Here is a 25,287-nt window from a genome sequence, read left to right as displayed (position 1 = left end):
CGTTTGGTAACTCGAACCTTCAGCTCCCTCCACAGATTTTCTATGGGATTAAGGTCTGGAGACTGGCTAGGCCACTCCAGGACCTTAATGTGCTTCTTCTTGAGCCACTCCTTTGTTGCCTTGGCCGTGTGTTTTGGGTCATTGTCATGCTGGAATACCCATCCACGACCCATTTTCAATGCCCTGGCTGAGGGAAGGAGGTTCTCACCCAGGATTAGACGGTACATGGCCCCGTCCATCGTCCCTTTGATGCGGTGAAGTTGTCCTGTCCCCTTAGCAGAAAAACACCCCCAAAGCATAATGTTTCCACCTCCATTTTTGACGGTGGGGATGGTGTTCTTGGGGTCATAGGCAGCATTCCTCCTCCTCCAAACACGGCGAGTTGAGTTGATGCCAAAGAGCTCGATTTTGGTCTCATCTGACCACCTCACTTTCACCCAGTTCTCCTCTGAATCATTCAGATGTCCATTGGCAAACTTCAGACGGGCCTGTATATGTGCTTTCTTGAGCAGGGGGACCTTGCGGGCGCTGCAGGATTTCAGTCCTTCACGGCGTAGTGTGTTACCAATTGTTTTCTTGGTGACTATGGTCCCAGCTGCCTTCAGGTCATTGACAAGATCCTCCCGTGTAGTTCTGGGCTGATTCCTCACCGTTCTCATGATCATTGCAACTCCAAGATGGCGTAGCAGTGCGGTCGCTTTTATTTCATCGTCCTGTGTAAATATCCAGTTTCTTGTTTTTTTTGTCTATTTTGTATATATTTCTCAATTTTTTACTTTCATTCTTTAACTAAATATACTTTCCTGCAACCTGCCTCACCCAACGTGGAAAGGATTCTATTATTTCTTTATAACTTTCATCAAGAACCGTAAGCTGAAACGAGTGTAGCCGCAATCTGAATGGCTACCTGCTATTAGTCAACGTTAGCGTCTTCACCACTGTCCGTGGCCTACACTATCCACCAGCCAGCTCTAGCTCTACCCTGGACAATTCGTCGGCCAGTCTGCACAGCGTGCTATCGACCCAGCGTGCTATCGACCCAGAGCTTATTGGACTTTCTGCCGGAATCACTGGACCCTAGCGCCGGATCATCACAACCAGCTAGCTAGCTGCAACCTGTTGTTGGCTGATTACCATTGCCTTATAGCAAGCACCAGTTAGCCTTGAGCTAGCCTCAGGCCCATCTCCCGGCTATCTACCTCTCTGTCAACCGGACGGGACCTCCTAGTGTTGACACTGAGCCCCGCCCGATCCAACACGACTGGTTTGCCGACGAAATAGTCTGATGTGGTTTCAACAGGCTTCCCGTTGCGGCGACCACGAAGATCCATCTGCCAGCCCCCGGCCCGCTAGCACACGCAAACTACAACTGTGCTCCCTGCTAGCTGTGCTGAAGCACCAATTTGAACTGCTCTCGGACTCACATATTGCTGTTCACTGGACCTTATGATCATTCAGCTGCACAGCTGATGCCTGCTGGACTGTTCCTTTACACGGTACCCTGTCCTGTTTATTCTGTTTAGTCTTAGCCCAAACGTTATCGCTATTTCCAGTTGTGTCTTAGCTCTCTCTAATAACACCTGTGACTGCTTTATGCCTCTCTCCCATGTCAATTATGCCTTGCCTATTGCTGTTTGGGTTAGTTCTTATTATACAATTTCACTGTAGAACCCCTATTCCCTCTCAAACTGCCTCATATAGTTCCTTTGTTCCACCCCCCATACACGCCGAGACCGGCTCAATCGATGCCTCCAATGACGCTATCTCTTTCATTGTTACCCAACGCTTAGGGTTACCTGAACTGTACTCATATCCTTTTCTGTACATAATGCCCTGAATCTTTTCTACAACGCCCGGAGAACTGCCCCCTTTATTCTATGTACCCAACGCACTAGAAGACCAGTTCTTAAAGCCTTTAGTCGTATCCTTATTCTAGTCCTCCTCTGTTCCTCTGGTGATGTAGAGGCTAACCCAGGCCCTGCAGCCCCCAGTATCCTCCTACTCCCCAGGAGCTATCATTTGTTGACTTCTGTAACCGTAAAAGTCTTGGTTTTCTGCACATAAATATCAGAAGCCTCCTTCCTAAGTTTGAGTTATTCACTGCGTTAGCACACTCCGCCAACCCTGATGTTCTAGCAGTGTCTGAATCCTGGCTTAGGAAGGCCACCAAAAATTCTGAAATTTCCATCCCCAACTATAACATTTTCCGTCTAGATAGAACTGCCAAAGGGGGTGGAGTTGCAATCTACTGTAGAGATAGCCTGCAGAGCTCCATCATACTATCCAGGTCTGTGCCCAAACAGTTTGAGCTTCTACTTCTAAAAATCCACCTTTCCAGAAATAAATCTCTCACTGTTGCCGCTTGCTACAGACCCCCCTCAGCCCCCAGCTGTGCCCTGGACACCATATGTGAATTGATTGCCCCCATCTATCCTCAGAGTTCGTACTGCTTGGTGACCTAAATTGGGATATGCTTAACACCCCGGCCATCCTACAATCTAAACTAGATGCCCTCAATCTCACACAAATTATCAACGAACCTACCAGGTACAACCCTAAATCCGTAAACATGGGTACCCTCATAGATATCATCCTGACTAACTTACCCTCTAAATACACCTCCGCTGTCTTCAACCAGGATCTCAGCGATCACTGCCTTATTGCCTGCGTCCGTAACGGGTCCGCGGTCAAACGACCACCCCTCATCACTGTCAAACGCTCCCAAAAACACTTCAGCGAGCAGGCCTTCCTAATTGACCTGGCCCAGGTATCCTGGATGGATATAGATCTCATTCCGTCAGTAGAGGATGCCTGGTTGTTCTTTAAAAGTAATTTCCTCTCAATCTTAAATAGACATGCCCCATTCAAAAATACAGAACTAAGAACAGATATAGCCCCTGGTTCTCCTCAGACTTGACTGCCCTTGACCAGCACAAAAACATCCTGTGGCGTACTGCATTAGCATCAAATAGCCCCCGCGATATGCAACTTTTCAGGGAAGTTAGGAACCAATATACACAAGCAGTTAGGAAAGCAAAGGCTAACTTTTTCAAACAGAAATGTGCATCCTGTAGCACTAACTCCAAAAAGTTTTGGGACACTGTAAAGTCCATGGAAAATAAGAGCACTTCCTCCCAGCTGCCCACTGCACTGAGGCTAGGAAACACTATCACCACCGATAAATCTACAATAATCGAGAATTTCAACAAGCATTTTGCTACGGCTGGCCATGCTTTCCACCTGGCTACCACTACCCCGGCCACCAGCTCTGCACCCTCCGCTGCAACTTGCCCATGCCCCCCCGCTTCTCCTTCACACAAATCCAGACAGCTGATGTTCTAAAAGAGCTGCAAAATCTGGACCCCTACAAATCATCTGGGCTAGACAATCTGGACCCTTTCTTTCTAAAACTAGCCGCGAAATTGTCTCAACCCCTATTACTAGCCTGTTCAACCTCTCTTTCGTAACGTCTGAGATCCCCAGAGATTGGAAAGCTGCCGCGGTCATCCCCCTCTTCAAAGGGGGTGACACTCCTAGATCCAAACTGTTACAGACCCATATCCATCCTGCCCTGCCTTTCAAAAGTTTTTGAAAGCCAAGTCAACAAACAGATCACCGACCATTTCGAATCCCACCGTACCTTCTCCGCTATGCAATCCGGTTTCCGAGCTGGTCATGGGTGCACTTCAGCCACGCTCAAGGTCCTAAACGATATTATAACCGCGATCGACAATAGACAGTACTGTGCAGCCGTTTTCATTGACCTGGCCAAGGCTTTCGACTCTGTCAACCACCGCATTCTTATTGGCAGACTAAATAGCCTTGGTTTCTCAAATGACTGCCTCGCCTGGTTCACCAACTACTTCTCAGATAGAGTTCAATGTGTCAAATCGGAGGGCCTGTTGTCTGGACCTATGGCAGTCTCTATGGGGGTGCCACAGGGTTCAATTCTTGGGTCGACTCTTTTCTCTGTGTATATCAATGACGTCGCTCTTGCTGCTGGTGACTCTCAGATCCACCTCTACGCAGACGACACCATTTTGTATACATCTGGCCCTTCATTGGACACTGTGTTAACAAACCTCCAAACGAGCTTCAATTCCATACCACACTCCTTCAGTAGCCTCCAACTGCTCTTAAACACTAGTAAAACTAAATGCATGCTCTTCAACCGAACGCTGCTTGCACCCGCCCACCCGACTAGAATCACTACTCTCGACGGGTCTGACCTAGAGTATGTGGACAACTACAAATACCCAGGTGTCTGGTTAGACTGTAAACTCTCCTTCCAGACTCACATTAAGAATCTCCAATCCAAAGTTAAATCTAGAATCGGTTTCCTATTTCGCAACAAAGCCTCCTTCACTCATGCTGCCAAACATGCCCTCGTAAAACTGACTATCCTACCGATCCTTGACTTTGGCGATGTCATTTACAAAATAGCCTCCAACACTCTACTCAGCAAATTGGATGTAGTCTATCACAGTGCCATCCGTTTTGTCTCCAAAGCCCCATATAATACCCACCACTGTGACCTGTACGCTCTTGTTGGCTGGTCCTCACTACATATTCGTCGCCAAACCCACTGGCTCCAGGCCATCTATAAATCACTGCTAGGCAAATCCCCGTCTTACCTTAGCTCACACCCACCCGTGGTCTGCGCTCCAGCGGGTATATCTCACTGGTCATCCCCAAAGCCAACACCTCCTTTGGCCGCCATTCCTTCCAGTTCTCTGCTGCCAATGACTGGAACAAATTGCAAAAATCTCTGAAGCTGGAGACACTTATCTCCCTCACTAACTTTAAGCATCATTTGTCAGAGCAGCTTACCGATCACTGCACCTGTACACAGCCCATCTGAAATTAGCCCGCCCAACTACCTCATCCCTATATTGTTATTTATTTTGCTCATTTGTACCCCAGTATCTCTATTTGCACATCATCTCTTGCACATCTATCATTCCAGTGTTAATACTAATTGTAATTATTTTGCACTATAGCCTATTTTATTGCCTTACCTCCATAACTTGCTACATTTGCACACTGTATATTATATGTATTTCTGTTGTATTTTTTGACTTTATGTTTTGTTTACCCCATATGTAACTCTGTGTTGTTGTTTTTATCGCACTGCTTTGCTTTATCTTGGCCAGGTCGCAGTTGTAAATGAGAACTTGTTCTCAACTGGTTTACCTGGTTAAATAAAGGTGAAATAAAATAAAAATAAAAAACTCCACGAGGTGAGATCTTGCATGGAGCCCCAGGCCGAGGGAGATTGACAGTTATTTTGTGTTTCTTCCATTTGCGAATAATCGCACCAACTGTTGTCACCTTCTCACCAAGCTGCTTGGCGATAGTCTTGTAGCCCATTCCAGCCTTGTGTAGGTCTACAATCTTGTCCCTGACATCCTTGGAGAGCTCTTTGGTCTTGGCCATGGTGGAGAGTTTGGAATCTGATTGATTGATTGCTTCTGTGGACAGGTGTCTTTTATACAGGTAACAAACTGAGATTAGGAGCACTCCCTTTAAGAGTGTGCTCCTAATCTCAGCTCGTTACCTGTATAAAAGACACCTGGGAGCCAGAAATCTTTCTGATTGAGAGGGGGTCAAATACTTATTTCCCTCATTAAAATGCAAATCAATTTATAATATTTTTGACATGCGTTTTTCTGGATTTTCTTGTTGTTATTCTGTCTCTCACTGTTCAAATAAACCTACCATTAAAATTATAGACTGATCATTTCTTTGTCAGTGGGCAAACGTACAAAATCAGCAGGGAATCAAATACTTTTTTCCCCTCACTGTATCTACAATACAAAATCCATGTGTTTGTGTGTGTATAGTGTGTATGTTATCGTGTGTGTGTATGCATGTGTCTGTGCCTATGTGTTGCTTCACAGTCCCCGCTGTTCCATTAGTTCTATTTTTATCTGTTTTTTAAATCGAATTTCACTGCCTGCATCAGTTACCTGATGTGGAATAGAGTTCCATGTAGTCATGGCTCTATGTAGTAACGTGTGCCTCCCATAGTCTGTTCTGGACTTGGGGACTGTGAAGAGACCTCTGGTGTAATGTATTGTGGGGTATGCATGGGTGTCCGAGCTGTGCGCCAGTAGTTTAAACAGACAGCTCGGTGCATTCAACATGTCAATACCTCTCACAAATACAAGTAGTGATGAAGTCAATCTCTCCTCCACTTTGAGCCAGGAGAGATTGACATGCATATCATTCATATGTTATCTCTCTGTGTACATCCAAGGGTCAGCCGTGCTGCCCTGTTCTGAGCCAATTGCAGTTTTCCTAAGTCCCTCTTTGTGGCACCTGACCACACGACTGAACAGTAGTCCAGGTGCGACAAAACTAGGGCCTGTGGGACCTGCCTTGTTGATAGTGCTGCTAAGAAGGCAGAGTAGCACTTTATTATGGACAGACTTCTCCCCATCTTAGCTACTGTTGTATCAATATGTTTTGACCATGACAGTCTACAATGCAGGGTTACTCCAAGCAGTTTAGTCACCTCAACTTGCTCAATTTCCATATTATTTATTACAATATTTATTTGAAGTTTAGGGTTTAGTGAATGATTTGTCCAAAATACAATGCTTTTAGGTTTTGAAATATTTAGGACTAACTTGTTTCTTGCCACCCATTCTGAAACTGACTGCAGCTCTTTGTTAAGTGTTGCAGTAATTTCATTCGCTCTAGTAGCTGATGTGTATAGTGTTGAGTCATCCGCATACATAGACACACTGGCTTTACTCAAAGCCAGTGGCATCTCATTAGTGAAGACTGAAGAAAGTAAGGGGCCTAGACAGCTGCCCTGGGGAATGCCTGACTCTACCTGGATTATGTTAGAGAGGCTTCCATTAAAGAACACCCTCTGTGTTCTGTTAGACAGGTAACTCTTTATCCACATTACAGCAAGGGGTGTAAAGCCATAACACATATGTTTTTCCAGCAGCAGACTATGATCGATAATGTCAAAAGCCACACTGAAGTCTAACAAAACAGCCCCCACAATCTTTTTATCATCAATTTCTCTCAGCCAATCATCAGTCATTTGTGTAAGTGCTGTGCTTGTTGAATGTCCTTCCCTATAAGCATGCTGAAAGTTTGTTGTCAATTTGTTTACTCTAAAATAGCATTGTATCTGGTCAAACACAATTCTTTCAAAAACTTTACTAAGGGTTGGTAACAGGCTGGTTGGTCGGCTATTTGAGCCAGTAAAGGGGGCTTTACTATTCTTAGGTAACGGAATGACTTTTGCTTCCCTCCAGGCCTGAGGGGGCACACTTTCTAGTAGGCTTAAATTGAAGATATGGCAAATAGGAGTGGCAATATCGTCCACTATTATCCTCAGTAATTTTCCATCCAAGTTGTCAGACCCCAGTGGCTTTTCATTGTCATTGTTGACAACAATAATTTTTTCACCTCTTCAAATCAAATCATATTTTATTTGCCACATGCGCCGAATACAACAGGTGTAGACCTTCCAGTGAAATGTTTACTTACAAGCCCTTAACCTCTTCATCACGAGGTTCCTCATATCCGGGGTACTCCTCCCGCAATCTCAAACAATGACGTAGTACGGTTTTTAAACATGTGTGAATACCTGAATGTTATACACTACTGGAACGAGAAGCGTCTCAACTGGGAATCTAGCTAAACTGTTGTTGCCCAAATGAAATAATATTCAGACTCCAAGCAAATATATAAGCATATAGCAAAACCAGTACTGTATTTTGAAACCGTGCATGCCCGTATATTCATAGACAGATAACTTACTTTTCTCAACCTATCTACACAAACAATACACCATTCGTAAGCTGCTACCTCACAGATTCCAACAGTGATAGCCGTGTTCTTCTATGACCAACACTCACTAAACTATTAATCAAAGAACGTCAATAAACATTTTCTTTTTCACAACAACAAACTGTGTCTTACCTTTGTTGTTTTTGTTACCAAAAGTAGTGTCTGATCAAATAAAACCCCTTGAAAAGATACTATAGTGTCTCTCTCTCATTCCGAGTCGATTTCAATGAGTTTCCATCGTTTTACATGGCCAAGAATGTGTTTGAAGATGAAGTCAGTAGTTTGTTTCAATCACAACAGGCACTGTTTTGTCACCATCTTCTGGATATATGATGCAATCACAGTGGCTTGCAATTGTGCTAATTTAATTCTACTGATCCAGCGCTTTCGATAGAGGGGTCACATGTCAAAATCAACCAACCGGTTGTTGAAATATCCAGGTGCGCACCTCATTGTCTCATATTAGTTGACTTGCTGCGTTACGCACGGTTACGCAGAGCGCACAACAGCACTTGAATTTCGGAGGTAAAACGCAAAGTTTATAAAAATATGGCAGGCTCTAGTAACAAATATACAGTTACAGAGGCGTTATTAATTGTAACAGATGAAAGTTGGACTCCATGTATCCCCATTGACTCTGAATCAGACGACGAGGACCTGCTTAGACCCCAACGATGAGAAGGAAGGTTATCGTGTCCAGGGCCCTACTCAAGCATCAGAAGAGGATGTAATCCCATTGTTATTTATTACTTGTAATACTACTATTACTAATTTATTGTATGAGTACAAAACATACATTCTAAAATATCTATTTAAGTAACTGAAGCTCAATGTAAGTTAGCGCTAGCTTAGCTTAGCGGCCCATGCGCAAGTTTACTTACAATAGAATGCTATGTGTTTTATTTCTTGTCACTGAATTATCACTTTAGTCAACATTCTCATAGTTCTAACTATTTATTTTATATATCTGACTGTTTTGAGTCATATTTGTCAATGAATGGATACAAGTGTGTTTTAGTCATGGTTTTCTTTTCTCTTTTGTCTTGTTTGTACAGTGAAGATGACTATAGGGGTGATGAGCCACAGCCAGAGGATCTGCCTCCTCAGCCACAGCTTCCCCTTCCTCAGGCAGAGCCTCCTCTTCCTCAGGCAGAGCCTCCTCTTCCTCAGGCAGAGCCTCCCCTTCCTCAGGCAGAGCCTCCCCTTCCTCAGGCAGAGCCTCCTCTTCCTCAGGCAGAGCCTCCTCTTCCTCAGCCTGGCCGCTTGTCTAGACAACGCACTTCTGCTCCCCTCCCTCGGCCACGGTCTTCATCGGACACTGAGTCCCCTGTAAAGAGCCCTCAACCCAAAAGGAAAGGAAAAGCTTTCTCAAAGTCAGCGTGGTGGAGGTAGGCCTGCCACTCCAAGAGGAGGAAGAAGAGGAAGAAGAAGATAGGAAGAGGATGATGAACGACCCAATCCGGTTTATGCCCCACTGCATCATGGTCCCAGAGCCCCACTGCATCATGGTCTCAGGCCCCACTGCATCATGGTCTCAGGCCCCACTGCATCATGGTCTCAGGCCCCACTGCATCATGGTCTCAGGCCCCACTGCATCATGGTCCCAGAGCCCCACTGCATCATGGTCTCAGGCCCCACTGCATCATGGTCCCAGAGCCCCACTGCATCATGGTCCCAGAGCCCCACTGCATCATGGTCTCAGGCCCCACTGCATCATGGTCTCAGGCCCCACTGCATCATGGTCTCAGGCCCCACTGCATCATGGTCTCAGGCCCCACTGCATCATGGTCCCAGAGCCCCACTGCATCATGGTCTCAGGCCCCACTGCATCATGGTCCCAGAGCCCCACTGCAGCATGGTCCCAGAGCCCCACTGCATCATGGTCTCAGGCCCCACTGCATCATGGTCTCAGGCCCCACTGCATCATGGTCTCAGGCCCCACTGCATCATGGTCTCAGGCCCCACTGCATCATGGTCTCAGGCCCCACTGCATCATGGTCCCAGAGCCCCACTGCATCATGGTCTCAGGCCCCACTGCATCATGGTCTCAGGCCCCACTGCATCATGGTCTCAGGCCCCACTGCACCATGGTCCCAGAGCCCCACTGCATCATGGTCTCCCCTTTCCTTTATCCGACGCATTGATTGGATACTACAGTGTTCACCACAAGACGATGAAATGGTATAAGACTTTTCTTTTCCATTTTGTTGATATTGCTGTTGTAAATAGTTTCCTACTTCACAAAGAACTCCATAAGAACAACCCCACTAAGCCGTACACACAGAAGTAGTTTAGGGAAATGGTGAGCTTTGCTACCACAATCTCCACCACGGCCACCATCAACATCCTGCCCCGACAACGTTGGTTTCCTTTACTTTATTGGCATCAAACTTCACATAAGTACTCATCAGATATTGGGCTGTGGTCCCATAGTGTTTAGGGGCTGCAGCTGATATTGGGCTATGGTCCCATAGTGTTTAGGGGCTGCAGCTGATATTGGGCTGTGGTCCCATAGTGTTTAGGGGCTGCAGCTGATATTGGGCTGTGGTCCCATAGTGTTTAGGGGCTGCAGCTGATATTGGGCTGTGGTCCCATAGTGTTTAGGGGCTGCAGCTGATATTGGGCTATGGTCCCATAGTGTTTAGGGGGCTGCAGCTGATATTGGGCTGTGGTCCCATAGTGTTTAGGGGCTGCAGCTGATATTGGGCTGTGGTCCCATAGTGTTTAGGGGCTGCAGCTGATATTGGGCTATGGTCCCATAGTGTTTAGGGGCTGCAGCTGATATTGGGCTGTGGTCCCATAGTGTTTAGGGGCTGCAGCTGATATTGGGCTATGGTCCCATAGTGTTTAGGGGCTGCAGCTGATATTGGGCTATGGTCCCATAGTGTTTAGGGGCTGCAGCTGATATTGGGCTGTGGTCCCATAGTGTTTAGGGGGCTGCAGCTGATATTGGGCTGTGGTCCCATAGTGTTTAGGGGCTGCAGCTGATATTGGGCTGATATATGGTCCCATAGTGTTTAGGGGCTGCAGCTGATATTGGGCTATGGTCCCATAGTGTTTAGGGGCTGCAGCTGATATTGGGCTGTGGTCCCATAGTGTTTAGGGGCTGCAGCTGATATTGGGCTATGGTCCCATAGTGTTTAGGGGCTGCAGCTGATATTGGGCTGTGGTCCCATAGTGTTTAGGGGCTGCAGCTGATATTGGGCTATGGTCCCATAGTGTTTAGGGGCTGCAGCTGATATTGGGCTGTGGTCCCATAGTGTTTAGGGGCTGCAGCTGATATTGGGCTATGGTCCCATAGTGTTTAGGGGCTGCAGCTGATATTGGGCTATGGTCCCATAGTGTTTAGGGGCTGCAGCTGATATTGGGCTGTGGTCCCATAGTGTTTAGGGGCTGCAGCTGATATTGGGCTATGGTCCCATAGTGTTTAGGGGCTGCAGCTGATATTGGGCTATGGTCCCATAGTGTTTAGGGGCTGCAGCTGATATTGGGCTGTGGTCCCATAGTGTTTAGGGGCTGCAGCTGATATTGGGCTGTGGTCCCATAGTGTTTAGGGGCTGCAGCTGATATTGGGCTGTGGTCCCATAGTGTTTAGGGGGCTGCAGCTGATATTGGGCTGTGGTCCCATAGTGTTTAGGGGCTGCAGCTGATATTGGGCTGTGGTCCCATAGTGTTTAGGGGCTGCAGCTGATATTGGGCTGTGGTCCCATAGTGTTTAGGGGCTGCAGCTGATATTGGGCTGTGGTCCCATAGTGTTTAGGGGCTGCAGCTGATATTGGGCTATGGTCCCATAGTGTTTAGGGGCTGCAGCTGATATTGGGCTATGGTCCCATAGTGTTTAGGGGCTGCAGCTGATATTGGGCTGTGGTCCCATAGTGTTTAGGGGCTGCAGCTGATATTGGGCTGTGGTCCCATAGTGTTTAGGGGCTGCAGCTGATATTGGGCTATGGTCCCATAGTGTTTAGGGGCTGCAGCTGATATTGGGCTGTGGTCCCATAGTGTTTAGGGGCTGCAGCTGATATTGGGCTATGGTCCCATAGTGTTTAGGGGCTGCAGCTGATATTGGGCTGTGGTCCCATAGTGTTTAGGGGCTGCAGCTGATATTGGGCTATGGTCCCATAGTGTTTAGGGGCTGCAGCTGATATTGGGCTATGGTCCCATAGTGTTTAGGGGCTGCAGCTGATATTGGGCTGTGGTCCCATAGTGTTTAGGGGCTGCAGCTGATATTGGGCTATGGTCCCATAGTGTTTAGGGGCTGCAGCTGATATTGGGCTATGGTCCCATAGTGTTTAGGGGCTGCAGCTGATATTGGGCTATGGTCCCATAGTGTTTAGGGGCTGCAGCTGATATTGGGCTGTGGTCCCATAGTGTTTAGGGGCTGCAGCTGATATTGGGCTGTGGTCCCATAGTGTTTAGGGGCTGCAGCTGATATTGGGCTATGGTCCCATAGTGTTTAGGGGCTGCAGCTGATATTGGGCTGTGGTCCCATAGTGTTTAGGGGCTGCAGCTGATATTGGGCTATGGTCCCATAGTGTTTAGGGGCTGCAGCTGATATTGGGCTGTGGTCCCATAGTGTTTAGGGGCTGCAGCTGATATTGGGCTATGGTCCCATAGTGTTTAGGGGCTGCAGCTGATATTGGGCTATGGTCCCATAGTGTTTAGGGGCTGCAGCTGATATCGGGCTGTGGTCCCATAGTGTTTAGGGGCTGCAGCTGATATTGGGCTGTGGTCCCATAGTGTTTAGGGCTGCAGCTGATATTGGGCTGTGGTCCCATAGTGTTTAGGGACTGCAGCTGATATTGGGCTATGGTCCCATAGTGTTTAGGGGCTGCAGCTGATATTGGGCTGTGGTCCCATAGTGTTTAGGGGCTGCAGCTGATATTGGGCTGTGGTCCCATAGTGTTTAGGGGCTGCAGCTGATATTGGGCTATGGTCCCATAGTGTTTAGGGGCTGCAGCTGATATTGGGCTATGGTCCCATAGTGTTTAGGGGCTGCAGCTGATATTGGGCTGTGGTCCCATAGTGTTTAGGGGGCTGCAGCTGATATCGGGCTGTGGTCCCATAGTGTTTAGGGGCTGCAGCTGATATTGGGCTGTGGTCCCATAGTGTTTAGGGGCTGCAGCTGATATTGGGCTGTGGTCCCATAGTGTTTAGGGACTGCAGCTGATATTGGGCTATGGTCCCATAGTGTTTAGGGGCTGCAGCTGATATTGGGCTATGGTCCCATAGTGTTTAGGGGCTGCAGCTGATGTTGGGCTATGGTCCCATAGTGTTTAGGGGCTGCAGCTGATATTGGGCTGTGGTCCCATAGTGTTTAGGGGCTGCAGCTGATATTGGGCTGTGGTCCCATAGTGTTTAGGGGCTGCAGCTGATATTGGGCTATGGTCCCATAGTGTTTAGGGGCTGCAGCTGATATTGGGCTATGGTCCCATAGTGTTTAGGGGCTGCAGCTGATATTGGGCTGTGGTCCCATAGTGTTTAGGGGCTGCAGCTGATATTGGGCTGTGGTCCCATAGTGTTTAGGGACTGCTGCTGATATTGGGCTATGGTCCCATAGTGTTTAGGGGCTGCAGCTGATATTGGGCTATGGTCCCATAGTGTTTAGGGGCTGCAGCTGATATTGGGCTATGGTCCCATAGTGTTTAGGGGCTGCTGCTGATATTGGGCTATGGTCCCATAGTGTTTAGGGGCTGCAGCTGATATTGGGCTGTGGTCCCATAGTGTTTAGGGGCTGCAGCTGATATTGGGCTATGGTCCCATAGTGTTTAGGGGCTGCAGCTGATATTGGGCTGTGGTCCCATAGTGTTTAGGGGCTGCAGCTGATATTGGGCTATGGTCCCATAGTGTTTAGGGGCTGCAGCTGATATTGGGCTGTGGTCCCATAGTGTTTAGGGGCTGCAGCTGATATTGGGCTGTGGTCCCATAGTGTTTAGGGGCTGCAGCTGATATTGGGCTGTGGTCCCATAGTGTTTAGGGGCTGCAGCTGATATTGGGCTGTGGTCCCATAGTGTTTAGGGACTGCAGCTGATATTGGGCTGTGGTCCCATAGTGTTTAGGGGCTGCAGCTGATATTGGGCTGTGGTCCCATAGTGTTTAGGGGCTGCAGCTGATATTGGGCTATGGTCCCATAGTGTTTAGGGGCTGCAGCTGATATTGGGCTGTGGTCCCATAGTGTTTAGGGGCTGCAGCTGATATTGGGCTGTGGTCCCATAGTGTTTAGGGGCTGCAGCTGATATTGGGCTATGGTCCCATAGTGTTTAGGGGCTGCAGCTGATATTGGGCTATGGTCCCATAGTGTTTAGGGGCTGCAGCTGATATTGGGCTGTGGTCCCATAGTGTTTAGGGGCTGCAGCTGATATTGGGCTGTGGTCCCATAGTGTTTAGGGGCTGCAGCTGATATTGGGCTGTGGTCCCATAGTGTTTAGGGGCTGCAGCTGATATTGGGCTGTGGTCCCATAGTGTTTAGGGGCTGCAGCTGATATTGGGCTGTGGTCCCATAGTGTTTAGGGACTGCTGCTGATATTGGGCTATGGTCCCATAGTGTTTAGGGGCTGCAGCTGATATTGGGCTATGGTCCCATAGTGTTTAGGGGCTGCAGCTGATATTGGGCTATGGTCCCATAGTGTTTAGGGGCTGCTGCTGATATTGGGCTATGGTCCCATAGTGTTTAGGGGCTGCAGCTGATATTGGGCTGTGGTCCCATAGTGTTTAGGGGCTGCAGCTGATATTGGGCTATGGTCCCATAGTGTTTAGGGCTGCAGCTGATATTGGGCTGTGGTCCCATAGTGTTTAGGGGCTGCAGCTGATATTGGGCTATGGTCCCATAGTGTTTAGGGGCTGCAGCTGATATTGGGCTGTGGTCCCATAGTGTTTAGGGGCTGCAGCTGATATTGGGCTGTGGTCCCATAGTGTTTAGGGGCTGCAGCTGATATTGGGCTGTGGTCCCATAGTGTTTAGGGGCTGCAGCTGATATTGGGCTGTGGTCCCATAGTGTTTAGGGGCTGCAGCTGATATTGGGCTGTGGTCCCATAGTGTTTAGGGACTGCAGCTGATATTGGGCTGTGGTCCCATAGTGTTTAGGGGCTGCAGCTGATATTGGGCTGTGGTCCCATAGTGTTTAGGGCTGCAGCTGATATTGGGCTATGGTCCCATAGTGTTTAGGGGCTGCAGCTGATATTGGGCTGTGGTCCCATAGTGTTTAGGGGCTGCAGCTGATATTGGGCTGTGGTCCCATAGTGTTTAGGGGCTGCAGCTGATATTGGGCTATGGTCCCATAGTGTTTAGGGGCTGCAGCTGATATTGGGCTATGGTCCCATAGTGTTTAGGGGCTGCAGCTGATATTGGGCTGTGGTCCCATAGTGTTTAGGGGCTGCATCAGATATTGGGCTGTGGTCCCATAGTGTTTAGGGGCTGCAGCTGATATTGGGCTATGGTCCCATAGTGTTTAGGGGCTGCAGCTGATATTGGGCTGTGGTCCCATAGTGTTTAGGGGCTGCAGCTGATATTGGGCTGATATATGGTCCCATAGTGTTTAGGGGCTGCAGCTGATATTGGGCTATGGTCCCATAGTGTTTAGGGGCTGCAGCTGATATTGGGCTGTGGTCCCATAGTGTTTAGGGGCTGCAGCTGATATTGGGCTGTGGTCCCATAGTGTTTAGGGCTGCAGCTGATATTGGGCTGTGGTCCCATAGTGTTTAGGGGCTGCAGCTGATATTGGGCTGTGGTCCCATAGTGTTTAGGGGCTGCAGCTGATATTGGGCTGTGGTCCCATAGTGTTTAGGGGCTGCAGCTGATATTGGGCTGATATATGGTCCCATAGTGTTTAGGGGCTGCAGCTGATATTGGGCTATGGTCCCATAGTGTTTAGGGGCTGCAGCTGATATTGGGCTATGGTCCCATAGTGTTTAGGGGCTGCAGCTGATATTGGGCTGTGGTCCCATAGTGTTTAGGGGCTGCAGCTGATATTGGGCTGTGGTCCCATAGTGTTTAGGGGCTGCAGCTGATATTGGGCTGTGGTCCCATAGTGTTTAGGGGCTGCAGCTGATATTGGGCTATGGTCCCATAGTGTTTAGGGGCTGCAGCTGATATTGGGCTGTGGTCCCATAGTGTTTAGGGGCTGCAGCTGATATTGGGCTATGGTCCCATAGTGTTTAGGGGGCTGCAGCTGATATTGGGCTGTGGTCCCATAGTGTTTAGGGGCTGCAGCTGATATTGGGCTGTGGTCCCATAGTGTTTAGGGGCTGCAGCTGATATTGGGCTGTGGTCCCATAGTGTTTAGGGGCTGCAGCTGATATTGGGCTATGGTCCCATAGTGTTTAGGGGCTGCAGCTGATATTGGGCTATGGTCCCATAGTGTTTAGGGGCTGCAGCTGATATTGGGCTATGGTCCCATAGTGTTTAGGGACTGCAGCTGATATTGGGCTGATATATGGTCCCATAGTGTTTAGGGGCTGCAGCTGATATTGGGCTATGGTCCCATAGTGTTTAGGGGCTGCAGCTGATATTGGGCTGTGGTCCCATAGTGTTTAGGGGCTGCAGCTGATATTGGGCTATGGTCCCATAGTGTTTAGGGGCTGCAGCTGATGATTGGGCTATGGTCCCATAGTGTTTAGGGGCTGCAGCTGATATTGGGCTATGGTCCCATAGTGTTTAGGGGCTGCAGCTGATATTGGGCTGATATATGGTCCCATAGTGTTTAGGGGCTGCAGCTGATATTGGGCTATGGTCCCATAGTGTTTAGGGGCTGCAGCTGATATTGGGCTATGGTCCCATAGTGTTTAGGGACTGCAGCTGATATTGGGCTGTGGTCCCATAGTGTTTAGGGGCTGCAGCTGATATTGGGCTATGGTCCCATAGTGTTTAGGGGCTGCAGCTGATATTGGGCTGTGGTCCCATAGTGTTTAGGGGCTGCAGCTGATATTGGGCTGATATATGGTCCCATAGTGTTTAGGGGCTGCAGCTGATATTGGGCTGTGGTCCCATAGTGTTTAGGGGCTGCAGCTGATATTGGGCTGTGGTCCCATAGTGTTTAGGGGCTGCAGCTGATATTGGGCTGTGGTCCCATAGTGTTTAGGGGCTGCAGCTGATATTGGGCTGTGGTCCCATAGTGTTTAGGGGCTGCAGCTGATATTGGGCTATGGTCCCATAGTGTTTAGGGGCTGCAGCTGATATTGGGCTGTGGTCCCATAGTGTTTAGGGGCTGCAGCTGATATTGGGCTGATATATGGTCCCATAGTGTTTAGGGGCTGCAGCTGATATTGGGCTGTGGTCCCATAGTGTTTAGGGGCTGCAGCTGATATTGGGCTGTGGTCCCATAGTGTTTAGGGGCTGCAGCTGATATTGGGCTGTGGTCCCATAGTGTTTAGGGGCTGCAGCTGATATTGGGCTGTGGTCCCATAGAGTTTAGGGGCTGCAGCTGATATTGGGCTGTGGTCCCATAGTGTTTAGGGGCTGCAGCTGCATAAGTCCAATAAAACATTCCCTATAAAACCTGAAGTTACTTTCAGGCGGAATCAAAACCTCCCAATTTATGCTGTGTTCTAGCTTCATGTACTCTGACACAGTAATACCCACATTAATTATTTCACTTCAAGATACATCTCACATGTGTTACCTTTATTTTGCTAGCAAGATTATGTTTATAGCCCTTGTCGTTTTGGAGATATACTCTATTCAATTTGGGCATGCATTTTCGAGGCAGGCACTTTAGCCAGGTGCCTAGTGATGAAGAGGTTAACCAACAATGCAGTTTTAAGAAAAAAAGTGTGAAGTAAAAAATAGATAAGTAAAAAAACTCAAATAACGACTCTCACTTTACGGATTTTAAATTACAATGCTTGTCTTTCATAATTTGGTCAGATATACTTGGATGTGTAGTGTCAGCGGTTGTTGCTGGCATGTCATGCCTAAATTTGCTAATCTTGCCAATGAAAAAATCATTAAAGTTGTTGGCAATATCAGTCGGTTTTGTGATGAATGATCCATCTGATTCAATGAATGATGGAGCTGAGTTTGCCTTTTTACCCAAAATGTCATTGACTAAAAGCTTTTTACTATCATTCTTTGTCATTTATCTTTGTTTTAGTCACATGATTTCTCAATTTGCAGTACGTTTGCCAATCGGTTATGCAGCCAGACCTATTTGCCATCTCTTTTGCCTCATCCCTCTCAACCATAAAATTTTTAACTTCCTCATCAATCCACGGGGATTTAACAGTTTTTACAGTCATTTTCTTAATGGGTGCTTATTAGTAACTGGAATAAGCAATTTCATAAATGTGTCAAGTGCAGTGTCTGTTTCCTCCTCATTACACACCATGGACCAACAAATATGATTTACATCAACAACATAGAAATCACTACAAAACGTATTGTATGACCTCTTATACACTATATTTGTCACGCCCTGGCTCTGGGGACTCTTAAATGTTGAGCCAGGGTGTGTAGTTTCTATGTTAAGTTTTCTATGTTGAGTTTCTAGATCGTGTTGATCTATGTTGGCCAGGGTGGTTCCCAATCAGAGGCAGCTGTTTCTCGTTGTCTCTGATTGGGGACCATACTTAGGCAGCCTGTTTGGCACTAGTCTGGGTGGGATCTTGTTCCGTTAAGGTTTGTTTTGTGTAACCTAGGACTTCACGTTTCGTTTGTTTGTTGTTTTGTCGTGAGTTAAGTACTTAATAAAATGTACGCTTATCACGCTGCGCCTTGGTCCGTATCTTCCATAAACGATCGTGACAGAAGATCCCACCCAAAGAGGACCAAGCAGCGTGTCCAGGAACAGACAGCCTGGACCTGGGAGGAGATCCTGGACGGGAAGGGATCCTGGACTTGGGAGGAGATTCAGGCCGGAATGGATCGCCGTCCTTGGGAGGAGACTGTGGAGGCGCGCTATAGAGAGGAGCAGAGGGTACCGGCCGAGGAGGAAGCCCGAGAGACAGCCCCAATATTTTTTTTTTGGGGGGGCTAAAAGGGTGGTTGGCGGAGCCTAGGGTTAGAGCAGAGCCAACTCCCCGTAGGCTAGGAAGCGTGTGACTGGGCAGGCTCCGTGTTATGCGGAGCCACGTACTGTGCCGTGAGTGTTCCGGCACAGTCCTGTACGTCCTGTGCTAGCACCACGCACGTGTCGTGCAAAGATGGGCATTCAGCCAGGACGGGGTGTGCCGGCTCAACGCTCGTGGTCTCCAGTACGCCTCCTCGGTCCCGTATATCCTGCGCCAATGCCACGTGCTGTAGCGCCAGTACGAGTGCACAGCCCCGTACGTCCTGTGCTGATGCCTCACACGTATTGTGTGGAAGTAGGCATTCAGCCAGGACGGGTTGTGTCAGCTCTTCGCTCCAGACCTCCAGTCCGCCTCCCCCCGCACCAAGCCAGTGGTGCGTGTTCCCAGTCCAGCCCGGCCTGTTCCTGTCCCTCGCACCAAGCCAGTGGTGCGCGTCGCCAGCCCGGTCCGGCCTGTTCCTGCCCCTCGCACCAACCCAGTGGTGCGCATCGCCAGCCCGGTCCGGCCTGTTCCTGCTCCCCGCACCAAGCCAGTGGTGCGCGTCGCCAGCCCGGTCCGGCCTGTTCCTGCCCCTCGCACCAAGCCAGTGGTGCGCGTCGCCAGCCCGGTCCGGCCCGTTCCTGCTCCCGCGCCAAGCCAGTGGTGCGCGTCGTCAGCCCGGTCCGGCCCGTTCCTGCTCCCCGCACCAAGCCAGTGGTGCGCGTCGTCAGCCCGGTCCGGCCCGTTCCTGCTCCCCGCACCAGCCAGTGGTGCGCGTGCCGTCAGCCCGGTCCGGCCCGTTCCTGCTCCCGCACCAAGCCAGTGGTGCGTGCGTCAGCCCGGTCCGGCCCGTTCCTGCTCCCCGCGACCCAAGCCAGTGGTGCGCGTCGTCAGCCCGGTCCGGCCCGTTCCTGCTCCCCGCACCAAGCCAGTGGTGCGTGTGTCCAATCCGGCACGGCCCGTGCCTGTTCCACCGGTGCCTGGTCCGGCACCGGTCAGCTGCTCCACTCCGGAGCCAGAGCAATCCGCTCCACCGGGGTCCGGTCCAACTCCAGTCAGCGGATCTTCTCCGGAGCAAGAGCAATCCGCTCCACCGGTGTCCAGTCCAGCTCCGGCCAGCGGTGCCAGACCAGATCAGGGGCGCAACGGGGAGGTGGAGAGAAAGTGGTGGTCACGCCCGGAGCCGGATCCTCCTCCGAGGCGGAATGCCCACCCCGCCCCTACCCTGTTGTGTTTGTGTGGCGCGGTCGCAGTCCGCGCCTTTGGGGGGGACTGTCACGCCCTGGCTCTGGGGACTCTTAAATGTTTAGCCAGGGTGTGTAGTTTCTATGTTAAGTTTTCTATGTTGAGTTTCTAGATCGTGTTGATCTATGTTGGCCAGGGTGGTTCCCATTCAGAGGCAGCTGTATCTCGTTCTCTCTGATTGGGGACCATACTTAGGCAGCCTGTTTGGCACTAGTCTGGGTGGGATCTTGTTCCGTTAAGGTTTGTTTTGTGTAACCTAGGACTTCACGTTTTGTTTGTTTGTTGTTTTGTCGTGAGTTAAGTACTTAATAAAATGTACGCTTATCACGCTGCGCCTTGGTCCGTATCTTCCATAAACGATCGTGACAATATTAGGCCCATTCTTTGGAACTTTGGTTTTCCTAGATATGGCTACTATATTGTGATCACTACATCCGATGGATCTGGATTCTGCTTTCAAGCAAATTTCTGCAGCATTAGTAAAGATATGATCAATATATGTTGATGATTTCATTCCTGTGCTGTTTGTAACTACCCTGGTAGGTTGACTGATAACCTGAACCAGGTTGCAGGCACTGGTTACAGTTTGAAGCTTTCTCTTGAGTGGGAAGCTTGATAAAAGCCAGTCAATATTTAAAATCACCCAGAAAATATACCTCTCTGTTGATATCACATACATTATCAAGCATTTCACACGTTATCCAGATACTGACTGTTAGCACTTGGTGGTCTATAGCAGCTTCCCACAAGGCCCTGTGGTTTCTGGACGGGTTAGGGTTAGGGGTTAGAGGTTACCTGTACTCTCTCTCCTGCAGTATCTCTGTGGGGTCCAGGCCCTGTGGTTTCTGGATGGGCGTGACACGGTTCTGTTTCTGTTGCAGTGTGATGACGGGCGACGGCTGCTGTCCCTGGGGCTGATGGGTAATAGAGGGGCCGGACATGGGTCCAGGGGGAGGGGCCTGGGGTGGGGCAGGTGAGGGTCTACCACTGGGGGGCGGAGCTAGCAGCTTCTGGGGGTTGCTGGGAGCGTCACCACCTTGACCTGAAACAGGAAAAGCACAAATATCCGTGATCAATCACATTACATAAATCAATCAATTAGACTATCCAAATTAAAAGAGAAGAAGTAGGAATGGTGAAAGAAGAGCGTTTTCCTTCTAACAGCTAAATCGTGTAGTGTACTCCCGGGTTAAATTTAAGGCCAGGGCAGGGTTGGGTGATTTTACGATTGCATCATCTACCGACGATGTTTGACAGCCATCGTCGATGAGGACGACATCGTGATGTCCCAAACGATGGCATATCTTAACTTAACTGCACCACCAGAACCAGGCAGCGTACAACAGTAGAGCGCAGCGAGCACACAGCATGGCGACATGCCAAATGGCCTTTTCCCTAATTGCCATAGCAAAAATGTCCAATACATGTGGTGCTTCTACACCTGCATTACTAGCTGTTTGGGGTTTTAGCTTTTCTGTAGCACTTAGATATTAGCTGATGTGGTTTATTTTTTTTGGAGCTAGACTATTAACATAATGCAAGAGACTATTAACATAATGCAAGAGAACAATGAACATTGTAGAAAGAGTGGAAAGCACCAAAGCAGCATAAAATGTCAGATAGGGCCTAACGTGTTTTCCCCTCTCCTCTCCTCTCCTCTCCTCTCCTCTCCAATGTGGGTTAATCATAGGCCTTTTGCAGCGGACACTCTGTTGTCTGGCTCATTATTTTAATATCTTAATTTCCCCTTTTCTCCCTAATCCCCATTCAATTTGAAGGTAATTTGTTTATCTAGGCACAGCCTACTCATAACGATGTTCCATCTCGGAAAGTTTGCGAATAGCTTAAATAAAAACATAGTATAGTAAAAATGAGAGAGAACAAACGATTGTAAGATAGACTAATTGAATAGGAAGTTTAAACAAATCGGATATGTTTCTGCTTTACTTCACCAAAATGTAGGCAAAATAAATTGTGCCGTCAGAAAATCCCTCCTTGCAAACCAAACAGCCAACCCTAACCCCAACCCTACCCCAACTCCCTCCTTGCAAACCAAACAGCCAACCCTAACCCTAACTCCCTCCTTGCAAACCAAACAACCAACCAACCAACCCTAACTCCCTCCTTGCAAACCAAACAGCCAACCCTAACTCCCTCCTTGCAAACCAATCAGCCAACCCTAACCCTAACTCCCTCCTTGAAAACCAAACAGCCAACCCTAACCCCCTCCTTGCAAACCAAACAGCCAACCCTAACTCCCTCCTTGCAAACCAAACAGCCAACCCTAACCCTAACTCCCTCCTTGCAAACCAAACAGCCAACCCTAACTCCCTCCCTGCAAACCAAACAGCCAACCCTAACCCTAACTCCCTCCTTGCAAACCAAACAGCCAACCCTTACTCCCTCCTTGCAAACCAAACAACCAACCCTAAACATAACCCTAACCCCCTCCTTGCAAACCAAACAGCCAACCCTAACCCCAACCCTACCCCAACTCCCTCCTTGCAAACCAAACAGCAAACCCTAACCCTAACTCCCTCCTTGCAAACAAAACAGCCAACCCTAACCCTAACTCCCTCCTTGCAAACCAAACAGCCAACCCTAACTCCCTCCTTGCAAACCAAACAGCCAACCCTACCCCAACTCCCTTCTTGCAAACCAAACAGCCAACCCTAACCCCAACTCCCTCCTTGCAAACCAAACAGCCAACCCTAACTCCTTCCTTGCAAACCAAACAGCCAACCCTAACCCTAACTCCCTCCTTGCAAACCAAACAGCCAACCCAAACCCTAACTCCCTCCTTGCAAACCAAACAGCCAACCCTAACCCCAACTCCCTCCTTGCAAACCAAACAGCCAACCCTAACCCCAACTCCCTCCTTGCAAACCAAACAGCCAACCCTAATCCCAACTCCCTCCTTGCAAACCAAACAGCCAACCCTAACTCCCTCCTTGCAAACCAAACAGCCAACCCTAACTCCCTCCTTGCAAACCAAACAGCCAACCCTAACCCTAACTCCCTCCTTGCAAACCAAACAGCCAACCCTAACCCTAACTCCCTCCTTGCAAACCAAACAGCCAACCCTAACCCTAACTCCCTCCTTGCAAACCAAACAGCCAACCCTACACCAACTCCCTCCTTGCAAACCAAACAGCCAACCCTAACTCCCTCCTTGCAAACCAAACAGCCAACCCTAACTCCCTCCTTGCAAACCAAACAGCCAACCCTAACCCTAACTCCCTCCTTGCAAACCAAACAGCCAACCCTAAACCTAACCCTAATGCCAACTCCCTCCTTGCAAACCAAACAGCCAATAATATAGGCCTACACATAAGCTCCTGTCAATAAAAGTTTCAGTAACCGTCACTTTGACAACTTAAACTTATAAACTAAATATTTATAATATTGTTGAAGTGTTTATTAATGTCTTTGAATTGCGCAACAGGCATAGTCTCTCGCAACAGCACTTTCAATAAGTGGGAACAAAAAATAAATGAATGATGAGTCGGTGTGCATTTACATAACAGTCAACAACAATAACATAAAATCCATTCTTATTGGGCCTCCCGAGTGGAGCAGAGGTCTAAAGGGTCACTACAGACCCGGGTTCGATCCCAGGCTGTGTCACAACTGGCCGTGACTGGGAGTCCAATAGGCGCACAATTGGCCCAGCATCGTCAGGTTAGGAGAGGGTTTGGCCCAGCATGGTCAGGTTAGGAGAGGGTTTGGCCCAGCATGGTCAGGTTAGGAGAGGGTTTGGCCCAGCATGGTCAGGTTAGGAGAGGGTTTGGCCCAGCATGGTCAGGTTAGGAGAGGGTTTGGCCCAGCTTCGTCAGGTTAGGAGAGGGTTTGGCCCAGCATGGTCAGGTTAGGAGAGGGTTTGGCCCAGCATGGTCAGGTTAGGAGAGGGTTTGGCCCAGCTTCGTCAGGTTAGGAGAGGGTTTGGCCCAGCTTCGTCAGGTTAGGAGAGGGTTTGGCCCAGCATGGTCAGGTTAGGAGAGGGTTTGGCCCAGCATGGTCAGGTTAGGAGAGGGTTTGGCCCAGCTTCGTCAGGTTAGGAGAGGGTTTGGCCCAGCTTCGTCAGGTTAGGAGAGGGTTTGGCCCAGCATGGTCAGGTTAGGAGAGGGTTTGGCCCAGCATGGTCAGGTTAGGAGAGGGTTTGGCCCAGCTTCGTCAGGTTAGGAGAGGGTTTGGCCCAGCATGGTCAGGTTAGGGGAGGGTTTGGCCCAGCATGGTCAGGTTAGGAGAGGGTTTGGCCCAGCATGGTCAGGTTAGGAGAGGGTTTGGCCCAGCATGGTCAGGTTAGGGGAGGGTTTGGCCCAGCATGGTCAGGTTAGGAGAGGGTTTGGCCCAGCATGGTCAGGTTAGGGGAGGGTTTGGCCCAGCATGGTCAGGTTAGGGGAGGGTTTGGCCCAGCATGGTCAGGTTAGGAGAGGGTTTGGCCCAGCATGGTCAGGTTAGGAGAGGGTTTGGCCCAGCATGGTCAGGTTAGGAGAGGGTTTGGCCCAGCATGGTCAGGTTAGGGGAGGGTTTGGCCCAGCATGGTCAGGTTAGGGGAGGGTTTGGCCCAGCATGGTCAGGTTAGGAGAGGGTTTGGCCCAGCATGGTCAGGTTAGGAGAGGGTTTGGCCCAGCATGGTCAGGTTAGGAGAGGGTTTGGCCCAGCTTCGTCAGGTTAGGAGAGGGTTTGGCCCAGCTTCGTCAGGTTAGGAGAGGGTTTGGCCCAGCTTCGTCAGGTTAGGAGAGGGTTTGGCCCAGCTTCGTCAGGTTAGGAGAGGGTTTGGCCCAGCATGGTCAGGTTAGGAGAGGGTTTGGCCCAGCATGGTCAGGTTAGGAGAGGGTTTGGCCCAGCATGGTCAGGTTAGGAGAGGGTTTGGCCCAGCATGGTCAGGTTAGGAGAGGGTTTGGCCAGGGGGGGAGACGGGCTTTCCTTGGCTCATTACACTCTACTGACTCCTTGTGGCGGGCTGGGCGCCTGCAGGCTGACTTCGGACGTCAGTTGAATGGTGTTTCCTCCGACACATTGGTGCAGCTGGCTTCCGGGTTAAGCAGGCGGGTGTTAAGGAGCACGGTTTGGCGGGTCATGTTTCGGAGGACGCATGACTCGGCCTTCGCCTCTCCCGAGCCCGTTGGGGAATTGCAGCGATGAGACGAGACAAGATCGTAATTGAAATTGGGAGAAAGGGGGGTAAAATACAACAACAACAAAATAATATATATATACTGCTCAAAAAAATAAAGGGAACACT

At 49.2% G+C, this 25,287-nt stretch overlaps 1 protein-coding gene across 5 annotated transcripts in view; it reads right to left on the bottom strand.

Moving 5' to 3' along the window:
- The window catches only part of smarca2 (SWI/SNF related, matrix associated, actin dependent regulator of chromatin, subfamily a, member 2), a 214,144-nt gene that overhangs the window by 158,821 nt on the left and 30,036 nt on the right, over positions 1–25,287 (bottom strand). For all 5 annotated transcript variants that reach the window (XM_041869484.2, XM_041869486.2, XM_041869487.2 and 2 more), the window contains one exon: positions 20,835–21,081. In XM_041869484.2, coding sequence (XP_041725418.1) covers positions 20,835–21,081 — 247 coding nt within the window. The remainder of the gene's footprint in view (positions 1–20,834; positions 21,082–25,287) is intronic.

Source organism: Coregonus clupeaformis, unplaced genomic scaffold (genome assembly GCF_020615455.1).
Source record: "Coregonus clupeaformis isolate EN_2021a unplaced genomic scaffold, ASM2061545v1 scaf0167, whole genome shotgun sequence".
NCBI lineage: Eukaryota > Metazoa > Chordata > Actinopteri > Salmoniformes > Salmonidae > Coregonus > Coregonus clupeaformis.
Note: the sequence above shows the minus strand (reverse complement) of the source record. Positions and strands in the feature narration are given on the sequence as shown.